This window comes from Oncorhynchus tshawytscha, linkage group LG03, assembly GCF_018296145.1.
Source record: "Oncorhynchus tshawytscha isolate Ot180627B linkage group LG03, Otsh_v2.0, whole genome shotgun sequence".
In the NCBI taxonomy this organism is placed as follows: Eukaryota; Metazoa; Chordata; class Actinopteri; order Salmoniformes; family Salmonidae; genus Oncorhynchus; species Oncorhynchus tshawytscha.
In genome coordinates, this window is record NC_056431.1 from 65,188,972 (window position 1) to 65,208,398 (window position 19,427).

General features: G+C 43.0%; 2 protein-coding genes across 3 annotated transcripts; both read right to left on the reverse strand.

Moving 5' to 3' along the window:
- Positions 1 to 1,267: 1,267 nt before the first annotated feature.
- asb11 (ankyrin repeat and SOCS box containing 11) lies at positions 1,268 to 7,740 on the reverse strand. Its single transcript, XM_024409792.2, has 6 exons — positions 6,851 to 7,740; positions 2,809 to 2,888; positions 2,582 to 2,689; positions 2,315 to 2,465; positions 1,886 to 2,209; positions 1,268 to 1,602 (listed from the first exon to the last, which is right to left on the reverse strand). The coding sequence occupies exons 1-6, from the start codon at positions 6,945 to 6,947 to the stop codon at positions 1,478 to 1,480; spliced, it is 885 nt and encodes a 294-aa protein (XP_024265560.1). The 5' UTR covers positions 6,948 to 7,740; the 3' UTR covers positions 1,268 to 1,477.
- Positions 7,741 to 7,988: 248 nt separating this feature from the next.
- On the reverse strand, positions 7,989 to 13,195 carry piga (phosphatidylinositol glycan anchor biosynthesis, class A). Of its 2 annotated transcripts, none has more exons than XM_024409784.2 (7): positions 12,969 to 13,195; positions 12,082 to 12,579; positions 10,739 to 11,009; positions 10,455 to 10,587; positions 10,239 to 10,371; positions 9,137 to 9,343; positions 7,989 to 8,998 (listed from the first exon to the last, which is right to left on the reverse strand). In XM_024409784.2, the coding sequence occupies exons 2-7, from the start codon at positions 12,526 to 12,528 to the stop codon at positions 8,705 to 8,707; spliced, it is 1,485 nt and encodes a 494-aa protein (XP_024265552.1). In that variant the 5' UTR covers positions 12,529 to 12,579; positions 12,969 to 13,195; the 3' UTR covers positions 7,989 to 8,704. The 2 variants fall into 2 exon arrangements, with proteins under 2 accessions (XP_024265552.1, XP_024265544.1); XM_024409776.2 differs by having other exon boundaries at positions 12,748 to 13,195.
- Positions 13,196 to 19,427: the final 6,232 nt, after the last annotated feature.

A 19,427-nucleotide genomic window follows, 5' to 3' on the forward strand; every position in this document is an offset into this window, starting at 1 on the left:
CATCCGCCAACTCCTGGACAGTCTGTGGTGCAACGTGGTGTTGGTGGATGGAGCGAGACATGATGTCCCAGATGTGCTCAATTGGATTCAGGTCTGGGGAACGGGCGGGCCAGTCCATAGCATCAATGCCTTCCTCTTGCAGGAACTGCTGACCAGTATATTTTGCCATGAGGTTTTGCACTGTGTATTTAAATACTCTGTTCTTAACATAGCTCATTCTATCATTTCTACAATTGTACACTGCCTCGTAGTTACACTGTATATACACACCGCATGTTAATTTATATACTGGAGTCTTGACATAGCTCACTCTAATATAGCTACTGCTGTACATCATTCTTAGTATATATTGTGTAAATTAATCTGGTGTAGATACATATAGATTGCATTTAGATTACTGTTACATTGCTATTTGGGTTAATTGGATTCGTTCAGACATTTCGTTCATTGTTATTATTTTAAATATTTGTGTACCCGTTTGACATTTTACTGCATTGTTAGTAACTAGTAACAAACATTTCGCTTCACCCGCTATAACATCTGCTTAACTACGTATGCGATCAATAAACTTTGATTGGATTTTGATAGCATGTCTCTCCAGGGAACACGCAGTACTCAACATTCCAACCATCTGCTTTATTCTGCTTTTTATTTATTTCTCCTTTATTTAACCAGGTAGGCCAGTTGAGAACAAGTTCTCATTTACAGCTGAGACCTGGGCCCTCCCACTGAATTTTTTTTTAGCATTCCCACACAGTGGAATGCTCAGACTCCCTCAAGGTAATTCATAGTTTGGTCTAGATCCTAAGTGATATTTTGGCTCCGATTATTATCACAACAATCATTATGGGTACTCCAGCATCCCATGAGGTCATTAATGAGCCATAGGTGATCTCTGTTTCAGGAGACCTGATTGGCCATCAGGCATTTGATGATATGACCTTTTCAATCTCAATCTAAACTGGCATACAAGGAGGACAGGAAACACCCTGGAGCCACACCTCTCCATCTGCTATGCCTCTTCCCTCTCAGTCAGCACCTTAATCCCCCTCTTCTCACAGACAAAGGAAAGGCATCAGGGAGAAGATGGTGACTGTTGAGATGCACTCGCAATGCCCAGACACCTCGCCTTTTGTCAAGTAGATGGCTAGGCCAGGGTTCAGGGGTTGATACAGTATTTGATGGGGCTTCCCTTACTGTTTATGTAATTGGGTAACATGTCCACGTCAACATAAGGGGTTTATGACAAAAGAAAAGCTATTTTGGATATGTTGAATATGACCATTTATTAGAAAATATAGCATCCTGAGAAAAGCTACAAATCAGTCAACCCAGTTTCTATTAAACCAAGAAAAACAAAACCATTCATTTGTTCAGTTACCAACTCACTGCTAAAACCACTGAACAAGTAGAAGTTGATTAAAATAGCAATAAATACAAATTACCAAACATTTGTAAAAAAGTTGCCATTTCAGTGTTACTGGTAAAGCAGGAAAGCCTGGAGTCTGTAAGGGAGGAAGAGGGCTGATGTTCTGTCCAGACGAGTCTGTCCCAAACTCCTCCGAATGCAGAACCGACACAGCTGAGAAAGAGTGCAGGGACCTGGGGAGAAAGAGGTGAGGCAGTAAGGAGGTCAAACAAAGGGGAAGGAGATATGTCAGACATGGAAAATATGTTGATAGCCTTCCATCAGTAGACATGCACTAATAGCCCACTGGGCACAGATGTAAATTCAACGTCTATTCCATGTTGGTTCAAGTTAACTTCATTGAAATGAAGTTGGAACAACGTTGATTAAAACATTGTGTTCCCAGTGGGACGTTTGGGTAGAGTCATGTATGCGTGGATGTGCGTGTGAATGCATTAATAAAACAAGCATTTTCACCTCTTTTCTGTATTGTAGTTCTGACTGTACTGTCGCAAGCTGCCAGCTCTAGAGGAGTCTTCCCGTCTGAATTCCTACAACTCCTGTCAGCCCCGTAGTCCATCAGAAGCTCCACCACCCTGACTTCTCCCCCTAGCACTGCAGCATGTAATGGTGTGTCATGACCACACCCACCCTGGACATCAACACCTGATTGCAGCAGTCTCTCCACACAGTCGGTGGCCTGGGCCAGACAGGCTGTGTACAAAGGGGTTCCCACACCAGGCAGCTCCAGGTCTATGTGGAATCCATGGGACAGCAACACCTCTAGACACTCCCTGTGACCTGGGGAGGGAAACAACTTTTACTGACTACAATGTTTACTATTATGCTGCATGAAATGGTCATTCTGAGTCACTGCACTTAAAATAAATCCACATGCACACTTACCTCTCTTTGCAGCCTGGTGGATGGGTGATGCCAGGTGATGGACAGCATGGGTGTTGGGGCTGTACTGTAGAATCAGTCTGACACAGGCAACACTCCCACTGCTGCAGGCATTGAAGAGGGGTGTGGCTCCATCAGTCGATACCATCTCCACCTGCAGACACACAGAGAGCAATCACATGAAGCGGCTTTAGGTTAGACGCTACCTATATTGGTAAAAACCTGTGATTATTCCTAGTTTGAGCGAGAGAAAAAACATGGTGTCCTTACATTGGCCCCGTTCTCAAGTAGGAACGTGGTGCAGGCGTAATGTCCTCCGAGGCAGGCCTCATGGAGGGGAGAGACCCTGTCCATTGTCAGCATGTCCACAGGAAACCCCTGAGAGTGGAGAAGATGGAGCACTTCATGTCTATGTGATGTGTGTGTGTTTTGTTTAGTGTCAGTATGTCATTTTTATGGCAGCTTTATTACTGTAAGACATGGTTTTGACTGTTTACCTGTGAGACCAGAGTCCTCAGGATCAGGAGTCTACCCTGGTAGGCGGCATCGTGAAGAGGAGTCCTGTCTGACCACAAGTCTGTGGAAACACACACAAAATCATTCATACTGTAGCCGGTCCAAACACAGCACATCATTATCAGACAATCAACCTCCTGGACCTCAGAGACACTGAAGCCCAGTTCCTGCCCCGGTATCACAGAAAACACTACCTGGGAGAACTAAACAACCACTATGACTTCCTCCCTCTCTCCCCGCAAACTGGTTGTACTAACTGGCTCATCTCATCAACAGAAGTAAATGAATATGCATCAGACAAAGCTGTTGGAACAGCCAGGAGAGGTCATGTGCAAATGAGAGGCACTTTAAGGGAAATGTAGTCTCACATACTCAAGCACATCATTATCAGACAATCAACCTCCTGGACCTCAGAGACACTGAAGCCCAGTTCCTGCCCCCTTACCTGCCCCGGTATCACAGAAAACACTACCTGGGAGAACTAAACAACCACTATGACTTCCTCCCTCTCTCCCCCCAAACTGGTTGTACTAACTGGCTCATCTCATCAACAGAAGTAAATGAATATGCATCAGACAAAGCTGTTGGAACAGCCAGGAGAGGTCATGTGCAAATGAGAGGCACTGTAAGGGAAATGTAGTCTCACATACTCAAGTACTACCAGTGGTGTAAATACTTAAGTAGTTTTTTTTGTGTGTGTGGGGGGGGGGATGTATATTTTGACAACTTTTACTCCACTACACTCCCAAAGAAAATGTACTTTTTACGCCATACACTTTGACACCAAAGTACTTGTTACATTATGAAAGCTTAAGAGGACAGGAAAATTGTCAAAATCACACACTTAAAGAGAATATCCCTGTGCATCACTACTGTCTCTGATTTGGCAGACTCCCTAAACACAAATGCTTATTCTGTAAGTTACATCTGTGTTGGAATGTGCCCCTGACTAACTGTAAATAAAAAAATACAATTGTGCAGTCTGATTTGCCTAATAATGAATTTTAAATGAAATACTTTTGATATTTAATATCAAATACTTAGTCTTGTACTCAAGTAGTATTTTACTGGGTGACTTTCACATTTACTTGAGGCATTTTCTATTAAGGTACATTATTGTTACTCTGCATATCTACATGCTGATGTATCTGTAACATACAGAGCATTCAGAAAGTATTCAGACCATAACCTTTCCCACATGTTACGTTACAGCCTTATTCTAAAATAGATTAAATAAATGTTTTCCCCTCATCTACACACACTACCCCATAATGACAAAACAAAAACAGATCTTTACAAATGTTATATGAAAATATAATTATTCCGACTCCTGCATCAAAGGCTTGGAAACGTTCTATCTACAAACCCATAGACATCTCAATCCATAAACATCTCAGCATTGGTTGAAGATATATACATATCTGTAAACAGTTCATTGTATGGATCAGACTACAGTACAGTGCATTCGGAAAGTATTCAGACCCCTTGACTTTTTCCACATTTTGTTACTTTATATCCTTATTCTAAAATTGATTAATTCCATTTTTATATCATCAATCTACACACAATACCCCATAATGACAAAGCAAAAACAGGTTTTTAGGAATCTTTTAGATTAAATACATTCTTCCCCATCAAATCGACACACAATACCCCAAAATGACAAAGCAAAAACAGATCTTTACAAATGTTATATGAAAATATAAGTATTCAGACTCTGCCATCCCCATGCTTCACCATTAAGGACCGATTGGTGGAGTGCTGCAGAGATGATTGTCCTTCTGGAAGGTTCCCCCATCTCCACAGAGGAACTCTGAGTGACCATCTGGGTTCTTGGTCACCTCCTTAACCAAGTCCCTTCTCCCCAGATTGCTCAGTTTGTCTTGATGGTTCCATTCTTTCATTTAACTATGATGGAGGCCACTGTGTTCGTTGGGATCTTCAATGCTGCCAACATTTTTAGTACCCTTCCCCAGATCTGTGCCTGAACACAATCCTGTCTCTGCGCTCTACAGACAATTCCTTCAACCTCATGGCTTGGTTCTTTCTGACATGCACCGTCAACTGTGGGACCTTATATAGACAGGTGTTTGCCTTTCCAAATCATGTCCAATCAATTGAATTTACCACAGGTGGCCTCCAATCAGGTTGTAGAAACATGATCTCAGTTTCGTGTCTCATAGCAAAGGGTCTGAATACTTATGTAAATAAGGTATCTGTTTTTTTGTATTTAGTACATTTGCAAAAATGTGCTTTGTCATTATGGGGTGTTGTGTGTAAGATTGCTGAGGAAATATGTTTATTTAACCCATTTTAGAATAAGGCTGTAGCATAACAAAATGTGGGAAAAGTTTTGGGGAAAATTGAGAAGAATGTAGTAGCGACTGTTGTCGATAAAGAGGCTTCCGAAGGGCGCAGGCGCCCTCGATGACTCGGCAACTAGCTTTTGAGATTGACTTGATTCTGTCGCAAACTCACATATATCGAGTGCTCAACGTGTTTGGTCTGAGATTAAGCGAATGTTTCCGGCCATCGCTAAAGCACGGTAATAATGGCACAAGCCAATCAAAGGTTGTAACACGGAACCCAAACCCCATCGTGCATTCATGTATTTTGTCCCCCTACACCAAACGCGATCAAAACTGGGACAAAATACATGAATGCACGATGGCGCACGCGCGCAGCCGGTTTGGGTTCCGTGTTAAAGCCCCCAGGCATCTCTACCCCAATGCTCCAATTTATGTTAAGTGATCCCAGAGGTCGCTCGGGGTAGCCCTCATACCCGTTCGTTTACTACTATGATATGTTGAACAACACCTCTCCTGCTTGCCGTGCTCACACAGATTCAGAGATCCATGTAATGCATCAGCAGCGGGTAATCTGATTTCCAATGACTACACCGGCAATGCTAATGTGTGTCACCCTAAATGGAACAGTCTCTCACATCTATGTCCCATGGGGAAGCAATAGGCTACAGGCTAACATCACAAATATATCTTATCAATTTCTACACCCCCTCATGCAAATATGTTTGTCTCTCTGTGGGGGGAATGGTTAAACTGAAGATGGGAAATGGACTGAAATAAAAATGTGCACTGTGTGGTGCACATTAATGGTTTCAGAAGTGTGTATGTGTGTCTGTGGACGTGATTAACTATTGCGATGATGTCACTACATGAGAAAAACAAGTTTCAAAAATGTCTAAAAACCTGTTTTTGCTTTGTCATTACGTGGTATTGTGTGTAGATTGACAAGGAACATTTGTAATTTAATAAAATGTTCAAATAAGACTAATGTAACAAAATGTGAAAAAATTGAAGGGGTCTGAATACTTTCCAAATGCACTGTATCTTTACTTTTACTCAAGTATGGCAACTGGTTACTCTATCCATCACAGGGTATTACTAAACTAGACTTTGGTTCCCTTACTTTCACTAAAAAAATGATATGCAGTATATTTATTCAGGGCATACATCAGTCGGCTACCCACTGTGCACAGATATCAATTTAACGTTTAGTTTTGATTCACATTTGGTTGGATTTATCAACAAAAATATTTGACCATGTCATTGGATTTAAATTGTTTACTTTTGTTCTTCAAATCCAATCAGTTTTCCACATTGATTCAACGTCATCACATTTATTTTTTGGGTTGAAATTACATGGAAACAACATTGAATCAACCAGTAGGTACAGTATTCTTCTAAAAACACACACCAATAAATCTTGACCTAACTGCTCTCTCTTTCCATTTTCTCTCTCTCTCATCGCCTCTACCAACTTTCTGAAATATCTGAACCAACTCTTGTTCTCAACTCTTAGGAAAACATACTGTATAATGTGTTTATTCAGGACACCAACCTTCTCTGTTGAACAACACCAATACCACAGACAAAAGCACAGAACACACTGAAGAGCTCTTGGCCTCTCTCAAATTGTAAGTGTAACTTTCTTGCTCTCACAGAACACAAACTAACAGTATTTACTTTGCCAAAGCAGCAGAAGAAAAAGAGAAAACCATACCAGCCATGAGTGAGTTGCATGCCAGTCCACCATAGATATGGAAGGGTCCCCTCCAAGGCCGACTGCACAGGGCAATCTCCGTCTGCACACCAGCCATGGTCAAACAACAGCAGCCTCCTCCACAGTGAATGAACCAGCTACGGGTGGGATCCACAAACCTGTCTGTCCACTGCTGGCTTTCCCAGACCTCTTATCAGGCCCCAAGCTACCTCCTCCCCCAACCCTGAGGAAAGGAGTACCACCCCTACAACCCCCCTTTCCGTGGAATTGGGGAACCGTTGCATGACAATAGAGGTAAGCATAGGACGGATAGACATAGACACACACAAATGGAACATCTGTGTCTATTCTGATATCTAGGTGGTAAGGTGTGGTATTTCAACATGTGCAAAGGTCAACCTTATGGCGTAAGAAAAACAAAATTGGATAAGGTGTGATTGAATTTAAGAAATCTGTTTAGGGCTTTCTAAAAGCCAATTTTAAGAGGGGAGTTGTAAAGCTATCTGCATATCTGTGTCATTACATCATTCAAGTCCGGTTCACTGTTTCCTTCAGGGACATCACTTCAAAACAGCCAGTCAAAACATGGTGCCTGTAGTACATCGACATTGGAAGGTGAATAGTTGGGTATTTTGAAAGTAAAAACTTGTTTTTACCAAACTGTGGTTCACTCTTCACAAACAGTCTGAATGAGGGCTACATACATACAATATAGACTTTTCAGACTTGTTCTAAAACTGTTGAGCTGTTGAGCTAGTATGTTACATGTATAGGGGGGATGGGTGTCCAGCACCTGTGGAACCTTCCCTGCATACAGTACACTCTCTCCTGCATTTTTGAAACATTTGACCCTCATCAATACCCTTAATTAACCACTTCAGGCAGAAAATGTTCCTATAGTGAGAACAATGATGCTATTTACCCAGACTACAACCCTAACGATGTGTGAATGGTGCACTACCCTCAGCCTTGAAAAGATAGGAATGCCAATCCTACCTCCTCCCCTTTCATTGCTATGTGTTTCGTCTGGCAAGATGTTTACAGTGAAAACAGTGATGTTTTTATTCCAGGACGTACAACATGTTTGAGGCCCTAGCTATTGAAAATCCTTGATCAGAAAAAAGGGTGATAAAATAGGTCATCCTGAAACAGACTTTACTTTCCTTATTTCCATCATAGGTCAAGGTTCAGGAATCAGTGCATCATCAGGGTACACACAGCCTTAAGCATGAGCTCACAAACATTTGTAAAAATTTTTAAAAAAAACACAAAAAAAAACATTTCCATAGCAGAGGAACCACCCAACAAAGACATTGGCAAAGCATGATATAAGTAAAAAAGTTAAACAGCAGAGAACTACAAAAAATGAAATTCAACCATAAAAGGACAAGGAAGGGAACTTGGTTAGTGGGTGGGGTTGGAATACAAAACAATGTTATTACAGACTCCCCTTAACGTTTATACTGCTGTCTATGGCAACCAGTGGCATTCAATGTGGCATTTTTGTAATAACGGTGTACCCCCCAACCTCCTTCCTTAATCAAATAATTCTCTATGAACCTATATCCTTCTTTATAAAATACAAAAACTATGAGTGGAACATTAATACAGGAGTACTTCAGTTTTGGGGTTCATTCCGGGGTTACAAAGAATAAAACGTATATCTATAACCGTCTTAACCTGAGCAAGAACACTCATCCTATTGTAAACATCAGGGTCCCCCTAAAAACATTCTGCAATGAGTGGTCAGTATCCACAGGTGATTAGGTAGTTGGGTCAGAAGTCAAGTTAAGATTTTTTTAAGCAGTTATATTAAGGTTGAGGATAAGGAGTTGTGTTTGCTTGGAGTTATCATCATAGCTTGGTCTTTTGACCACCTGGCTCCTCCTTTGTCAACATGGCACTTTTAGAGTGAGTTCCTTTCCTATCGCCCAAGCCCTGCCTCCACAGCCCCTGGGGCCCCGTGGCATCCATGGCAACGTCTATGAGGCAGTCTGGGAGGAGCCAGCGGAGAAGGAGCAGGAAGAGGAAGTTGAGGACAGCGAAGAAGGAAAAGATAGAGCCTGCCACAGGGCCACAGTGGGTTCTCAGTCTGAGCAGCCGTCTGTCCAGAGGAAGAACCTTCTCCCCAGCCACACGGTCATACACCTGACAGAACAGAGAGCAGATACACAGTGTTAGTATCAATGAATTAAACCTCATCAATATCTCAGTCTGTGTCAATTAAAGGTATCACAGACTAGATTTAGGAAACATACAAAATATATTACGCATGTATGAGCCCACCTTCTCTGTCCTCTCTGCGACATTCCTCCAGGTGTAGAGGGTGCAGACGTGGGCGTGGATGGAAGCTGGGGAGGCGACGCTGCCCGATCGTTGTCTAGCAATGACACTGTCCAGGCCGGCACAAAGAGAACGCACGGTGGGCTCACACAGGGTGATCAGATCCTCAGGTAGAACCTCAGGGATCCCTCCAACACGCGTACTTACCACCTACACACACACACTTCCATGAACCTCATTAACCACACACACATACTCAATCCACCGATGTTAAGAATAACAAGCAGACACCTATCCAACCAGCCACATGCAGATACCAACCAGGGTTTCGGTTAGGAAAATGTGGTGCCGGACATTTGACAGGCAGAACTTAAATTTACTGGACATTTGAGAAAATTCCCAGACCCATATGCATTGGGTGCATAACCCGATTAGGGTGTCCACTCACGGAGCTTGTGGTAATATGGTAATTCATATTAAAAGTTAAAAGGTGCAACGATGTGCGGTCCTTTTTACTGAACTCTGATGTGCACTTTGAAGATGTTAGAATAACTATCCACATTAACTTTTCCTCAGACAACAATACCAGTAACTAACAGCAAAATCACTAGCCTGTCAATCTACTATAGTATAAACGTTTCGTTCTGTAATGCAATTAGCGGGAAAACAGCATTATCCAAAGCGCACTGCACATGAGTGACAGAGATGAAAATATCCATTAGAAATGTAGAAAGAGGGGAGATGTAATACGCAACAACTAACATGGGTTGCTAATAAGGATTGTGCTTTTGGCTAATGGACAATGAAAGAAAGTGGATTTTAAATAATTGCCTCTACGGATATGGTCTGATTTAGGCTACTTTGAAGCATGGTTAGACATGCCTCATAATATGTAGTAAAACATTCAGATTTCAAACAATAAAGTTTATGTTTTCAAAATGATACTGCCTCCAGCTCATTGCAAAGTGGTGTGTGTCACATTGATGTAGCCTGCCTTCCATTGCATATGCATTTGCTGATTGAGATATTTTAGCAGTAGCTCTTGCGCTGTCTGACAGATTTTCCGCTCAGACTCTGTATCTGTATATTCAGTCGGCAAACAGACCTGTAGTCCACAGCTGGCCCCCTCCACTATAGCCATGCAGAAGGCCTCGGTCAGGGAGGTGTTGAGGAAGATATGTCCCTGGACCAAGACCCCCCGCACATCCTTATGCTCAAGGGCCCCCAGGAGACGCACCCTGGGGAGAGAGAGAAGGAAATCAGACACACACCTACACCTGCAAATATATACCAACCCACACACATCACTGTTTAATTCTACCTGTCGTGTAGCTGGTATTTCTCTCTCACTTCCTCCAACACGATTCTCTTTGGTCCCTCTCCACCAATCAGGAAATGTAGATCGGGATGTTTGAGGCACAGCTCTGGGATGATCCCACCCAGAAGATCTATTCCTAAAAAAAGTGTATAAGCAGCAGTTGAGACTTCACATTCCTACAATCATATCTACAGGCTTTATTTATTGATAAATGACAAGCACACATAGTTCATCTTCTTGCTATGTGGGGTCTACATTTATCATTATATAGTCTCACCGCTCCTTACCTTTACGATAGACGAGGCGGCTGACCACTACGATGGTGATCCTGTCGTCACAGCGCTGGGAAGGGTCGGGGGTGAAGTCTGTGGGGTCGACAGCGTTGGGGATGACAGAAACAATCTCGGGGTCAAGTGCTGCCCTAAGCACGGTGTTCTCCTTACTGGTGTACGACACGCACACAATGTGATTGGTGTCGCACAAAGACACCGTCAGCAGCTTATTGGTCAGTACCGAGCTAACATCAGCAAAACCAAAGAGGGAGTGGTCAGTAAACACCTGTAAACAGACAACAACTTTTAGATATTTATACTAAATGGACACACAAAAACTAGTTTAAGAACTTTATATGCTCTCATCTTGCTCTAGGATGCGCCTGCAATGGCATCATCTTCCCTAAAGTGCACCACTTTCGGTCAAAATTGGCTAAGTTTCACCGCACACAACTCTGTTAGACTGCTACCCACAGCTCTGATAAGACTGCTACCCACAGCTCTGATAAGACTGCTACCCACAACTCTGTTAAGACTGCTACCCACAACTATGTTAAGACTGCTACCCACAACTCTGTTAAGACTGCTACCCACAACTCTGTTAAGACTGCTACCCACAACTCTGTTAAGACTGCTACCCACAACTCTGTTAAGACTGCTACCCACAACTCTGTTAAGACTGCTACCCACAACTCTGTTAAGACTGCTACCCACAACTCTGTTAAGACTGCTACCCACAACTCTGTTAAGACTGCTACCCACAACTCTGTTAAGACTGCTACCCACAACTCTGATTAGACTGCTACCCACAACTCTGATTAGACTGCTACCCACAACTCTGATTAGACTGCTACCCACAACTCTGATTAGACTGCTACCCACAACTCTGATTAGACTGCTACCCACAACTCTGATTAGACTGCTACCCACAACTCTGATTAGACTGCTACCCACAACTCTGATTAGACTGCTACCCACAACTCTGATTAGACTGCTACCCACAACTCTGATTAGACTGCTACCCACAACTCTGATTAGACTGCTACCCACAACTCTGATTAGACTGCTACCCACAACTCTGATTAGACTGCTACCCACAACTCTGATTAGACTGCTACCCACAACTCTGATTAGACTGCTACCCACAACTCTGTTAGACTGCTACCCACAACTCTGATTAGACTGCTACCCACAACTCTGATTAGACTGCTACCCACAACTCTGATTAGACTGCTACCCACAACTCTGATTAGACTGCTACCCACAACTCTGATTAGACTGCTACCCACAACTCTGTTAGACTGCTACCCACAACTCTGTTAGACTGCTACCCACAACTCTGTTAGACTGCTACCCACCGTGTTGAGGCCCATGGTCTTGGCGTGGAACAATGCATCGTGGCCCATGGCGGAGAAGGAGCTGTGGGCGTGCACCACGGTGATACGCTCCCTGACAAACACGCAGCGCAGCAGCGGCAGGCTGTGGAAGCAGGTGGTAGCTGTGGACTGGTTGTACATAACCTGCAGGGGCAGGTAGTAGACCTTGAGCCCATTGGTCAGGTACCGGACCCCCTTTCTGCAGCCATAGGCGTGGGTGGCGATCACCACCTTGTGACCCTTCTCTATCAGACACTGAGACAGCTGGTAGATGTGGCTCTCCACCCCTCCCATGTTGGGGTAAAAAAAGTCTGACACCATGCAGATGTTGTGCTTCCTGGCAGGGGCCTGGGGAGCCACTGTGAGCCCATCAGGGTGTCTGTTGGCTGGGGGAGCGTGGAAAGCTGCCCCCCTCCTTCGCTGGCCCATGGTGGTGTGCGTCACTCATACAGGCGTCTTACATTTAGAGGAACCATGCACCTGAGTAAACAATGAAATAAACATGTCAATGGATAGCTACAACTACACAATCTGCTCAGATTAACCTATGACTTGATCTAACTACAACATAACCTTTCCATAAGCGTCATTACCAAAGTGTATCTATGAATAAGCAGTTGCAAGTAAGCTAGCAAGTCGAGGAATTACCTTTGTAGTGGCTTGGACAACGACTCCCATAGATAACCGATTAATTTGTGGCTTGGAGGTAGCATGCTAACGTAGCTAGCAAGTTAGAAATGAGGCTAGGTAAGCCAGCTAGTATGTTTGCTGTAATGCTTCCGAGAACATTTAGATGATTGGGACTTGAGAGACTACGACCTTACCTTCAAAACAAAGCGAAATAGTTTTTTTGTTTGATATAAACCTACATTTTGTCTGAGCCCCATCTTCATTCAAATTTCTGTCAATCAAAACAACCTCGTCGCTTCCTGGTCTGCTTCAGATTGTCTTCTTCTTCTTCATTTTCTTCTTCTTCTAGAATCTGGTGTTATTGCTGCCTCCTGCTGTAGTAGTCAGGAATAGCCTCACTGCGTCTGGTGCGTTCAACACCTGGGATGCGGTCCAAACACTTAAAAGACACCCTCGTCCGCTTACCTTCGCCTTATGCTCTTGGGGGAATCCCCGTCGCCATCTTGGAGGGAGGTTCAAATGATCAGCCAAGCAAGAGAAGTTTGCAATGTAAGCCCCTCAGCCCTAGTTTTTAGTCGACTTTGCAAGTGTACAATTATGTTCACTATGGCCTGAAACTCCCCATAATTCAATTCAAGATTGTACATCCTGCTAAGAAAAGTCCGTAAAATTTTAAAACAACATCAATGGAGAAGTCAACATACAAGTAAAAACTAATGCAAATAAGGTAGACATTTTGCTACTACATAAAAAGTAAATATGTTTTTGTTTGGTTATCTTTTGGAAATTGTATAAATAAAACATTTTCCTTCTTCAGAAGTTCCAGCTAGGCAGGCTAATGTTAGTTAGCTAATTAATTTGCTAACTATCAAACAGTAGGCGTATTTTAATAATGATATTTTTAATATAAGTAGACATGCACTCATAATTGACTGTAGCGCATATAAAGCACCCACAAGCTACCAGTGGCTGAAAACAAAATCATTGCAGGATGAAGGAGTGAAGAATTTCCGGCCAAGGGTGGTCAATTTAAAAATCATTCCTTCCTCCATCGCCCCTTGCCCTGCAAGTGTATACTTGTCAGACATCATGATACGTCATCAGAAGTGTCCACTTGATTTTAGGTCTGATGGGATAGGGTGTGTCTTTTAAGTGTATGGACCGCAACCCTTGTTTTAATGTCTTCGGTTCAACAAGGCGCAACATTGCAAGTCTTCCTGGAACGCTTGCGAAGCAGACCAAGCTGACCAGGCCGGAGTTTGGAGTTTGAGAAGTCAATTAGAGAAGTGAAGATTTCTACTTTAGATGTTCATTTTCTCGAAATCTAAAGGCACAACCTAGATTCGAGCCAATATCTTAAGTAGGTGAACATGTTATTACTCCTGCCTTGTAAATGAGACAAACTGACACATTTACATTTTTGTCAAAAACAACTTTATATTGTAGGAGTGTCTTTGATTTAATGGCCTAGACATGGGCAGTACGGTGCGAGATGACCATTGGACTCGAAGATCAATCTTGTAGGCGATGTCATGGCGATGTCATACAGATAAACATGTTTTAAGTTCCTCTGCGTACACATCACTGACAAACTGAAATGGTCCACCCACACAAATGGTGTTCAACCTCAGGAGGCTGAAGAAATTTGACTTGTCACCCAAAACCCTGACAAACGTTTACAGATGCACAATCGAGAGAATCCTGTTGGGCTGTATCACAGCCTGGTATGGCAACTGCACCGCCCTCAACCGCAGGGCTCTCCAGAGGGTGGTGCGGTCTACACAACGCATCACCGCGGGCAAACTACCTGCCCTCCATGACACCTACAGCACCCGATGTCACAGGAAGGCCAAAAAGATAATCAAGGACTGTTCAGAGGTCAATACAGGTGCATCAAAGCTGGGACGAGAGATTGAAAAACAGCTTCTATCTCAAGGCCATCAGACTGCTAAACAGCAATCACTAACTCAGAGAGGCTGCTGCTGTATTTTATATAATCTATTATACCTTGCCTATGCTGCTCGGCCATCGCTCATCTATATACTTACATGTGCATATTCTCATTCACCCCTTTAGATTTGTGTGTATTAGGTAGTTGTTGGGGAATTGTTAGATTACTTGTTAGATATTACTGCACTGTCGGAACTAGAAGCACAAGCGTTTCGCTACACTTGCATTAACATCTGCTAACCCTGTGTGTGTGACAAATAACATTTGATTTGTCTGTTTCCAATAATGTTTGTTCCATGTATTCTGCTGCTGTCATGTTGTGTTGCTACCATGTGGTTGTCATGTGGTGTTGCTGCCATGCTATGTTGTAGTCTTAGGTCTCTCTTTATATAGTGGTGTGGTGTCTTTCATGTGGTGATGTTTGTTTTGTCATATATTCTTATTTTTATTCCCAGCCCCGATCCCCGTAGGAGGCCTTTTGGTAGGCCGTCATTGTAAATAAGAATTTGTTCTTAACTGACTTGTGTCGTGTAAGTTCTAAAGAATCAACGCTCATGAATATTACCAGTCACAAAATTCAGACATTAGCTGCTCCCCCTCTTCCTCCTCATGAGTCATTGTCAACCCATCTGCTTCACATGTTATCTTAGTGATTTATAGGACAGTGATCAGAAAAGAGGAACTGATGCTGGTAATCTTTGTCACACAATTTTACTGGTAGGGGCATGGAGAGATATTCTCTCATGCGAATACCTGATTCCCCCACCGTATTTACTGATTCACTAGACATGGGAAGTTTTTCCATAGCCTTACAGCTAATTACAGACATTGGAGCCCCAGTATCATAAATAAAAATGATTGACTCCACAGTAGGTTCCTTTTTTACTGTAGTTGACTGTTTTTAAGAAAAATTGACTCTAGTCCCTCAGCTACTTCCTCTTTCCAATTGTGTCAACTTCCCCTTTGTCTGCCCCTGTCTCTACCTCACATCCGTCTTGATAGTCTCGATTGTACAGTGTCGTCTGTGGAGGTGGTCTTGTCATCCAGGGCATTCCTTCTCCTCCTACTCCCAGGGCCCCCCTTGGGGTTCCTCTAACCCTCTGTCCTCCCCTGCCTCTCCATGGTTAGCCAGTGCCTTGTTGAGCAGTGCCCTGATCACAGTTGTTTGCATAATGTCCCAGTTTTCCGCATGTGAAGCAGATTCTGTCATTCTTGGCACCCCCTCTTCCACGTCCCTTCTCAGCCTGCCCTTGATAGAATGTCAGCTGGGCAGCCTGTAACTTCTGGCCTTTCACCTCCCTCTCCTTCTTTTTCTCCTCCTGCCTCTCACCCACCTGGCGTTCTGCATGCTTGCAGTGCTGGACCACTGTTGATTGGCTCCGTCTCCCAACTGATGCAGGTGGTTCTGACCATTTTCTGGATCTCTTCCTTCAGTCCTCGGACTAAGAAGTCTTTCATCAAATGTCTGTATGCATCTGTGCCAGAGACCATGCCACTGTTCAGTCTGAAGCACATCTCCAGGCATTTTCGATAGTCCCCCAGGCAGTGATATTTCTTCTGAGTGCAATTGTTTTTTGCTGGCCAGTCAGTCCTGGCAGGATATAACAATTTCAGCCTATCCCTAAGGCTTGTCCACTGGGTCTGGTAGGCTCCTCCTGCATCCCATTGGACGTTGAGGTCAAAGTCTCCCTCCACGTCTCCCCATCACAGGCCCATCTTCTTTCCGAAAATGTGAGCCACTTCAGCAGCAGATGGCTTGTACTGCCTACATATTCGTCCATTGGACTGCCAGATGGTGAAGCGTGATTCATCACTCCAGAGAAAGCATTTCCACTGCTCCAGAGTCTAATGACAGCGAGCTTTACACCACTCCAGTCAGCGCTTGGCATTGCGCTACATGCTTCAGCACTCTGTGGTCCCATTCTGTGAGCTTTGCGGCTGAGCCGTTGTTGCTCCTAAAGTTGACCGGGGCAGCTCTAGCAAGGCAGAAATTTGACAAATTGACTTCTTGGAAAGGTGGCATCCTATGACAGTGCCACATTGAAAGTCACTGAGCTCTTCTGTAATGCCATTTCACTGCCAGTGTTTGTCTATGGAGATTGCATGGTTGTGTGCTCTATTTTAAATGCCGGTCAGCAATGGGTGTCGCTGAAATAGCCCAAACTACTCATTTGAAGGGGTGTCCACATATTTATAGAGGATGTTATAAATTCCAATTTGTTGTGGCTCATATTAGCAAGGTGGCTTACGCTAATGTTAGCTAGCCCTAGGGGTTAGGGTTAAAGTTAGGAGTTAGGCTAAAGGGTTAGGGAAGGCTTAGATAAAAGGATTAAGGTTAGGGGAAGGGTTAGCTAACATGCTAAGTAAGTGCAAAGAAGCCAAAAGGTAGTTGCTAGATGTTTGCATTGTATACCCATCCATCCACCCTCATTTCATTTTTGTCTTATGTAACTAAATAATTATCAGAATAATTTCAGTGTCCCGGATTTACCTTTACTATGTTACATCTAGTCTATGAGAAGCTGTCCAGGTTGTAAATTTGGGTACCAGGCATGTCCATAGTCTTTCCCAAGGGAGAGGGATAACTGGGCCCACAATCTGTCTTCTCCAGCAGGTGGCATCTTTTAGTTTTTTTCACTCATCAAGAGAGGAGTTTTTGTATGGAGGTCAATGAGAGAGGGTCAAATTGAATGGCTTATTTTCTAGGTGTGGCTTATTTGATCGAACAGAACTTCCGTAATGCTTAGGTTCTTATGTAATGCTTAGGTTCTTACGAGGGTACTGATATATATAGGACAGGTGACATCTCGGTATATCTCAGTTGTGCCTGTTGTTCCACCCACCAACAAATTTCTGGCTATGCAACTGATCTGGTCAATATAATGGATAATCTGTGGCTTTACCAATCTGAACCATTTAGCCTCCTTATACACATGGCTTGGGCTAAATCAGGATAAATTACATTAAATGACAATGAGGAAAGGGTTATCATAAGTCCATATAAATAGGATTCACTGAAATACTCAGCCCTGGAAGATGAACGAGACAATGGTATGTGTGATCTGTAGGCTACAGTGCACTTTACCTCTCCAGTACAAAAACAGGATTAAGAGGACCGTCATGGATATGTTTCATATCTTACACATATCTTACACAAAAGTATGTCTTGTGTCTTGTTAAGCTTCACTGCTCATATTTGCTCCCTCTCATCTGCTCTTCCTGTTTCCACTTCAGTTCCTCCCCTATTCAGACACTCAAGTATAGCTAAGTTTGCAGCAACTGGGTGGAATATGCAGAAAAATGCACCAAATTCTTTGTTAATCTTTAACATATAAATGCTACCAACAATAATTTACTGCAACTTGTCACCCATGATTCAGCAAACAATATTTTGAAAGAGGAAGTAAAGTACTTTAAGAATATGTTTTAATTTAAATTTCCACTAACCAAAGTTAATTGTAAGGATTTTTTTTCCTATTAATAAAGTAAAACTAACAGCTGTACTCACTCATGTGAAGGCCAAATTACGGAGGAGGAACTTCTTGATGCAATTAAAGCCTTTACGTCCATGAAAATACCTGGGCTGGATGAGCATACCAGTTGAGGTATATCAAACCTTTTTCCTGATGTACTCAGAGGACCGTTATCAGCATGTTTGGTAACACTTCACTTGACACCTAGCGTCATAACACATTATGACACGGTCATAACCATGTCATAACAGCTGACATAACTTGTCATAACCTGTCATAATATGGTCAGTACACTGTCAAACACATTTACACCTGTTGTGACATATATTGAGTTTTTTTATGGCTGGTTATGACACCTACATAAGTGTCAAAACCCACATTTATTCAAATGTGTTTTTTCTCTGCCAAGAAGTTTCCTTTCGATTGTTTCTTATATCCTTGGTTGTAATTCATTATTTGCAGTCATGTTTTTTCCATCATATTTTAAATAACTTGTTGAAAATATAGTTTATGACCCTGTCAAGAAGCATTATGACTATCCTTTGTCACTCTTGTAGTGACACAACTTGTAGACTTGTTTACGTGCTGCTGTGCGTTTTGTTGCTAACCTTACTTTGCTACCTGCCAACTTTACGGTTTTTACTTTTTAATTACTGTTTATATATTTAGTGTTTCCCTTGCTCAACTTTTTTTCATTTAACTTGTTCACTCTGGACGCTTTATCTGGACGTGGTTTGTCAGGACCTCCACCAGCCGAAGCTAATTAGTAACATTAACATGATGCCTTCTAATTGCAGTCGCTGTACTCATAATATACAGGAGAACGATCGCCTTACGTCGAGGATAGCTGTGCTCCAAGCCCAGCTTCAGACACAATCGTTAGACAACTTTCTCATGGCTTCTGGAAGGAAACGCTGTAGGAATGCTCAACCGGTGTCGCTCATTCAGCCAAGTCGGAGTCAGAGTCCAAGCCTTCTCTGGTCTCTACTCCTCCCATTACGGGGTCTGAGACGCCGAAGCCTCCCACCATTAGCTCTGACAAATTGAAAACCCTAGTCATTGGCGAATCCATTACCCGCAGTATTAGACTTAAAACGAATCATCCAGCGATCATACACTGTTTACCAGGGGGCAGGGCTACCAATGTTTAGGCTAATCTGAAGATGGTGCTGGCTTAAGCTAAAACTGGCGAGTGTAGAGAGTATAGGGATATTGTTATCCACGTCGGCACCAACGATGTTAGGATGAAACAGTCAGAGGTCACCAAGCGCAACA

Bases quoted from the DNA above. Each gene is read 5' to 3' on its own strand.
- asb11 (XM_024409792.2), bottom strand. From the start codon at position 6,947: ATGGCTGGTGTGCAGACGGAGATTGCCCTGTGCAGTCGGCCTTGGAGG. The intron at 2,690-2,808 runs GTAAACAGTCAA...CTCCACTCTCAG, and splicing joins TGAGGACTCTGGTCTCACAG to GGGTTTCCTGTGGACATGCT. The intron at 1,603-1,885 runs GTGAAAATGCTT...CTTTCTCCCCAG, and splicing joins AACTACAATACAGAAAAGAG to GTCCCTGCACTCTTTCTCAG.
- piga (XM_024409784.2), bottom strand. From the start codon at position 12,528: ATGGGCCAGCGAAGGAGGGGGGCAGCTTTCCACGCTCCCCCAGCCAAC. The intron at 10,372-10,454 runs GTAGAATTAAAC...CTCTCTCCCCAG, and splicing joins AAATACCAGCTACACGACAG to GGTGCGTCTCCTGGGGGCCC. The intron at 8,999-9,136 runs GTGGGCTCATAC...CTGTTCTGTCAG, and splicing joins TCGCAGAGAGGACAGAGAAG to GTGTATGACCGTGTGGCTGG.